General features: G+C 36.0%; 1 protein-coding gene across 1 annotated transcript; it reads right to left on the reverse strand.

Moving 5' to 3' along the window:
• Nucleotides 1-416: 416 nt before the first annotated feature.
• On the reverse strand, nt 417-1,421 carry LOC149219251 (uncharacterized). Its single transcript, XM_089382551.1, has one exon. The coding sequence runs from the start codon at nt 1,419-1,421 to the stop codon at nt 417-419; it is 1,005 nt and encodes a 334-aa protein (XP_089238677.1).
• Between the last annotated feature and the right edge of the window lie 6,249 nt (nt 1,422-7,670).

Below are 7,670 nucleotides of genomic sequence, written 5' to 3' on the forward strand. Positions count from 1 at the left end.
AATTTATATTTCATAATTCTATTGAGAAAAAAAATTTAACCCATTTGAAAATCTTCCAACGTTGTTTACTTTTTATTTATTTATTAATACCTATAATGGACCATACCATCCCATTCCATTCCAATGTTGTAATTTATTTATAACCCATTACTCTATATACACAATGAGTTTAACCGACATCATGGAACAGTTGCTACAAAACAGCTGAACTGAGTTAAGTTAACCGTTTTATATTATTCCGTCTATTGAGTATTTTGAAGGAATGAAATGCCATGCACCGGGTTACAAAATCTAACAACCCTCAATTAAATATTGCCTACGGAGGGTAGGATTATTTCAAACAAACCAAATGGCAAGCAGAAGGAAGAAAACAATACCATCAATATCTACAATAAGCAAATCACACTGACAGTTAACTATAGAAAGGCAATCCCATCTTCCAATTCAGCGTTGCTACCCTTCAGAGGCTCATAGTCGCCAAGGTAACCTTCTAGGTGATCCGATGAAGAGGATTTGTCTATGCTCTCATGGTGGTAAGATTTGCATACAAAGTAAAGCACGCTCTGTGTCAACAACCCCATCAAGTGAACAAAACAGAGCAACACAACAAGGAGTATTCCATACACCCCTCTCCCAGCGTTGAGCACGCCATGGTGGTCTTTGTTAAGTACACCACACGCGAAAAAGCATACAATACGTCCGACGAAAACGAGGTAAAGAATGTCGAGGAACAAGGTCGTGACCAGCTTTCCCTTTCTGAGATACCTGCTCTTCCTTATGGCGCGTATGCTGTATTCGTCTTCCAAGATGGATGTAGCGCAGGCGAGGTGCCACACCATGGTTATATAGAAAAGCTCACTGACGAAGACGCCTGTTATAACAAATTGAATGTCCGCGAAATTCAAATTGAACAATACAACATTGGATACCAACAGCAAGCTGACTAATGGGGACGCCAGACAATAAACAAAGAAAATTATGAAAACCCAGAGGAAAGTCCGTATGAGGCGTTTCCAAACCCTGAGGACGATTCTCATAACCCTCCCGTAGGAAATTTCCTTTGACGTGTAGACAGAGGCCACGGTATACACCACCGCCGCCGTGGGCAGCAATGAAAAGGCCAAAACGATTTCTGAATAGGCCGCTAGAAAAAAGACGAGTCCCGCCCGTTCCAAGGTAAATGCCTTAATCATCGTCTCGCCGGCGGGGTTTGTGGTCTCCATCAGATAAGGCATCTCATTCCAATGGAACAGCACATGTTGGAAGACCGATAGGTACCCCAGAATTGCAAAACTGAGGGGGAGAACAAGGCTGAAGGTGAGACTCCCCAGCAGTTTAGGACGGGAGCGAAGGATCTTGAAGGCCTCTTCAAGGATTCCCCCGATGCCGAGAAACCGGAGATCCTCTGGTTTTCTATCCATTGCTTCCCTTTGGTCTGCCCTGGACGCCGATAACAGATAAAAAGGATTGGGACGAAATAAACTCCATCCTTCCCATGCGCGGCTGCTTTTAACCATGTACATTGCAAAGACTCGAGTTTTTTACCCTGTGCTTCACTCTGTCATAGCTCAAGACTGGAACTTTCGAACTAGGAGAGAACTGGATTTAGACAGCTAGTGTGCATGAGGATTTTTTTAGTGAGGGAGTCACTTCAGAGCAGTAAGGTTTTGCATGAGAATGTCGATGGAGAAAAGTTGTATTATTTTTCCAAAGTTCATTTAATTGCGATAACTCCGTATTTTTGATCTTATATTATAATTACCCTTGTATTGTGTCTAGGTAATTCTTTGACAAATGTATAAATAAAGTTTGATTTACAATTTTTTTTATAAGAATAATAACATTCGAGATTATCTTTTGGGGGAGTAGTTTTATTTACGGTAAAAAACAAATGGACTTCTCAAGGTTTACTAAAAGTCATTTCGATATTTTTAAGGGAGTCTAACCTTAAAAGAAAAATGTAGTTTGAGAAGAGGTAGGAGAAATAACTAAAAACTGATAGAGATAGAATAAAAAAAATTAATATATATATGGTGACATATTCAATCTCAAGTAGAAGAAGTTGTAGCATTATAATAATAAAAAATAAGAATCATATCAAAGTCAAACTAGGGGATTAGAGATTGAGTCTATTATTGAGATAGGATTTGTTGGAGGTCTGTCAGCTACTAGGGAGATGTCAAGATGGTGTTCTATCTTCGCTAGCCTGTAGTCAATTCTCTCTAATTTGCTATCATAGTTCCTCAAATGCCCATGTATGTGATCAAAAGATTGGAGAAAGTTCATCCAAGATTCAAGGCGGTTCATAAGCATATTCCATAGAAGGAATTTCATTTACCAATACAAGTCTACTGACTACATATACTAATCAAATTTTCCACTCATATGTCTCGTATTAGCCTTCCAATCTACCCACACAACAAGGACTTCATAATCTAAGAGGGAAATACGGTAAGAAGGGGCTTCCCCATCAAAATGCGACAATTCCACCCAAACATGGGTTGGAGTGTGCTACTGATACATTGCCGCAAAGCCAATATGCAACCAGGTATTTCCTCTTCCATCTTGCTTTCCATAATAAGAAACCCATCTTCTAACTCAACCCCCTTGATGAGGCATGACTAGAGTGACACATAGAGACACATAATAATACCATGGCATGCCCTTTGCAAGATGAACGCCCCCCAACAGAGAACCACCACACACCAAAGAAACCAAACATTGTTAGAGGACTAAGATGAGGTGATTACTACTTAACGACCCTATTAGTGAGTCCCACGGTACCCAAAATGTCAACAACAACCCAATCATTGTCAGCTCTCGTACACCAATGGAAAAAGAAACTAACATGCCACCATAAAATAAGGGCTCACATAATAATGTTAACCTTCGCACCCACCTCCTAGCCTAGGGTGGATAGAAAACTACATGACTAGCAAAACCCCTTTAATCCCTAAAAGAAGAGACATCATCATCTTTAGGGAGACAAAGCACACAAAATAGGCATCTTGGATTTACAAGGCTATCAAGTATATACACCAAAGGATGCCAATTCTCCAAACGATCCCCTTATTCCACACCAAGATAAGCCTAACGTCCTCTTAGCTACTATGAACCTTGTTAATACCCAACCATTGGAAAATGAATTACATATAAAAAAACTACCGCCCCTACAGATCTTCTATTGAGAAGGAGAAATGAAACCAAAATTAGTTCATAAATTAAAAAATAACAAACACACCTAGAAAAGAGGAACTAAAATTTTAGGTAGCTATCACATAGTGAAACAAGTGGTTCAATCCATATTGGATGGTAGAATGGAGGAGAAAGAAACAATAATAATTCCCCTATCGGCTTTTGTGAGTCTACATTTTAGCCAAATAATATGTCAATCTCCATAACCATTATGCCTTCTAGAATTAAAGCTTTCTCGAGCAAACATTGGAAGTCCAAGTTTACCACCATCTATTGGATAGACTATATGGTGGTGCGACCCTCTACTCAAACAAGGATGTCATGAACACTCTCCCCCTAGTTCCTTACAACCTCATGCACTGCATCTACATGGGGGTGTCTCACTGCAAACTAGAGTGCCCCTCCCCCATTCTCAACTATGAATATGTATTGAAGATTTATCAAACCAAGGCATGCCATTATTACCATAATTCTCACAGATTGCATGGCTTCAACATTTACGATACCTCTTCCCCTCATCTGCCCAAATACAATTAAGAGTAATGTCATTCAGTCTAGAATTACACTTCTCGTGGTTGTGGTACCATGTCCCCCCATCCAACTGCCTAGGATGGGAGGTGGAAACCCACTCCCCATCTCCAAATTCACCCCATTCGATGTTAGGCAAGATTTCTAGACTACTTGTCATCATGCATCCTTCATGGAAGAATCAAGCAAGTCATTCCATACAGACACCATGGGGTTAGATAATTCTAAGCAACCACAATTTGCTAAACGATATTTAGCTCTATTTCTTGTTCGCCTTGTGTGGAGTGGGATAAGAAATGAATTATTAGAGAGAAGGTGTGCAAACTTTTCTAACAAGGATTCTAACCTCGAACTCGTAGAGACCTTATGGGTATGGGATCCATCATGGAGTCTATAGATCATGTTGGTAATGAGTTTTGAGCCCCCTTCCACAAAGCTATTATTATAGCCTTGAGTTTGGGAATACTCCAAGCCCATTTTTAGACATGTTAATTCCACTACATTATTAGAGTTATAATCCCAAATGTCCTAAAATATATGAACACAACCATCGTTGTATGATCTCTGATTATATCTCCAAATCCTATGGGACCAACATTTCCCTTGGAAGTTTCATCAAATTTTAGTTTTAAGAAGGAAGGCAAAGAGGTAATCCATAGCCCTAGGCTGGAGGAAATAACAAGAGGAGTATTTTATGAAGAAGGCCCCATGGGAGGTGAGGGAAACCACTTAAGTAGAATCTAGGATTTAATACCTAAGGCCCGCCAATTTGAAGAGGACCAAGAGAGTGTGAGGAATGCTTATTTTACTCAATTGACAAAAGTGTTCCACATCGATTCTATCTGAATGGTTCACCCTTTAAAAATATGTTTATTTCTTTATTTCCAAATATCCCCAAGAAGAATGTTTGGGGTAATGTTCCATATGTAATTGAGAAATGAATTATCAAAATCTCATGTCCATTGATTGTTGATGGTTTTCTAAAGGCTATCAGGATCCCTATATGATTTGGAGAGGAAATCCTGAAGCTTAATCCATAGTACTCTAGAAAAAGTGCATAGACTAAATAAATGATCTAGAATTTCTAGATGTTATACCATGTTAGAGGTTTGTTCTATAATAGTATCCATAGGAAAATAGAGACTTTAGGCCATAGATGTTGTTCATATCTTAAACCCTACCTCGTCCATAAGTTGATCATGATATCTAGCTTCTAAATGATAGGATTCACTAACTAAAAAGGTTCCCTTGGACCTATATCCCCATCATAGCATATCAACTTGGTGTAATATTGAGATCCAAAATTATTGCATGCTGTTCTAAAATTTTCTCCATATTTCAACATTTGGTTTGGGTTTCCATTTCTCTAGGGGTAGCCAATTACACCATCACTGATCGATCTCTCCTCTACCCAGTAATCTTCAATTCTAACCTTATCGTACACCACCATTTGTACCCTTAGTTGAGAGAGCTCCACATGGTCTTCTAGCTTAGGGAGCTACCTCCAAGAATATACCTAAATAGATTTGTGATCGCATTCTTGACTTTCTAAAATCTATGCTTCTAAATTAACTAATTCAATGCTCTAGGGGATGTCGTGTTCAGTCTAATCAGATTGAAGAGAGAGGTTGTAGACGCATATTTGTGTTTCCATATACATTTCCATAAATCCATTCCTCCTTGGAGCCATATGCACCATATTTTGGCTCTTAACATTATGGCCATTAAAGACGGGCCATGCAATCCTATTCCTCCTTTACTTTTGGCCTACACACCTTACCTCAGTACATTGAATGTCATGTCTCCTCCTGTCTTGAGGCACGCAAGAGGACAGGTCATTAAATTCTCTATAGTTCCTACATAATAGTCGATGGAACCATCATAACATAACATAAATACATAGGGAGAGCTTGTAAAACCGATTTGAGAAGGACTTAACAACCTGCCATATTCAAGGATTTGAATGTCTAACTTAAGAGTTTGTTCTGAAATTTTTTCAGTCTTTAAGCCATGGATTTTAAAGAGATGATTTCATTTTCAACCAAGAATTTATTTAATCTACCTTATATTTCCTTTTATCTCATAAGAAAATAATTGACAACAAAAAGCTTTTATCCATGAGCTAAAAATATTTTTTTTTGGCTAAAAAAATATCTAAATTCTTATACAAATCTGAAGTGTTCAGTTAATAGAAATAGTAAAGTATATTGCAACTCAAAATGGACACAACTTAACAAAGGTGTAATCTTATAATTTTTTAATATTCTTCCTTAAAAAAATTTTAATAGATATATTCATCTTCCCATCTACATTATAATAATATATGAATTTTAATTTTTTGTTAAAAATTTATATTTCTTAACATTTTTTTTCAAATTTCAACTTTAAAATTTTTAATATTATCAGAATTACTTATATAATAATGCAATACCATCAAAAGTAAAAAACAATAATAATAATAATAATAATCGGAACCTTTCTTTAAGTTATCTTCTTCAAAACAAGGATAATTTTAGGGGCGAATGTTCGCCCTTTGGCAAAATTAAGGGGTTTTAAATTTTTAGTGGGCAAATATTTTGTATCATAGTACATTTTTACAAATCACCTCAAATAGCCCACCTTATTTTAAGGGAGAGGGTAAAAAAGGTAAATTTAGCCCTTGAAATTAGGACTTACAACCTTCCATTCGCCCATTTTCAAGAATAGGTTTTATTTAAGTGAATCCATTCGCCCATTTTCAAGAATAGGTTTTATTTAAGTGAATCCTATGGGCCAAATACCGTATTTATAAAAGAGGTATGGTAAATTAATAAAAATATAATAAATGAGAGGTATGGTAAATAAATAAAACATTTTTTATATTTACTCCATAACTCACCTTATATACATGTAAGGCTGTAAACAAATAAAAATATAAGTAAAGTGGAGGTATGGTAAATAAATAAAACCTGTTTTTATACTTACTCAAAAGGTATGGTAAATAAATAAAAATATAAATAAACTACACATATCGTAAATAAATAAAACCTCTTTTTTTATTTAGTCCATAACCCTCGTTCTATTTATGAAGGCTCAAGAAAGAGGTTTTATTTAAGTGAATCCTATGGGCCAAATACCATATTTGTAAAAGAGGTATGGTAAATTAATAAAAATATAAATAAACGAGAGGTGTGGTAAACAAATAATTTTTTTTTTTATATTTACTCCATAAGTCACCTTATATTTAGGAACACTCAAAAAATGGGTTATATTTAGGTGAAACCTATGGCCAAAATACTATGGGACAAATACCATGGACTAGATTGTTATTAATACCATGCAAAAAACCATTATTAACCCTAATATTAGAATTAATAAAAATAAAAATAGCACATGGTATTGACCCATGGTATTCATGGTATTGACCCATGGTATTCACCTCGAATGTAGCCTATTTAAATGGGGGAATTAAACCAGCATGTAGCCTATGCTAAGATTCACATTCACTAGGACTTTACAAAGTTTTATTATTTAGTGAAAGAATCGCCAAGATCTTACAAGATTTTATAATTGAGTAAAAGATTCTAATAAAAATAAAAATGGCACATGGTATTGACCCATGGTATTCACCAAAATGGCACATGGTATTGACCCATGGTATTAGCCTGGAATGTAGCCTATTTAAATGGGGGAATTAAACCAGCATGTAGCCTATGCTAAGATTCACTAGGACTTTACAAAGTTTTATTATTTAGTGAAAGACTCGCCAAGATCTTACAAGATTTTATAATTGAGTAAAATATTCGCCATGCCTGGTGAGAGATTCGCCAAAAAATTATATATACATATTATATTATTGATAAAATCGCCTTCCATTTTTCCTATATACCATGGAGATTCGCCCATTTATTATATTTATAAATTTAAGAGGGGTTCTTAAAATTTTCCCTGCTTCAAAAAGACTTTTT

The sequence above is a fragment of the Pinus tabuliformis genome, chromosome Q, assembly GCF_031772625.1.
Source record: "Pinus tabuliformis cultivar Carrire ecotype Pingquan chromosome Q, CPIR1, whole genome shotgun sequence".
NCBI lineage: Eukaryota > Viridiplantae > Streptophyta > Pinopsida > Pinales > Pinaceae > Pinus > Pinus tabuliformis.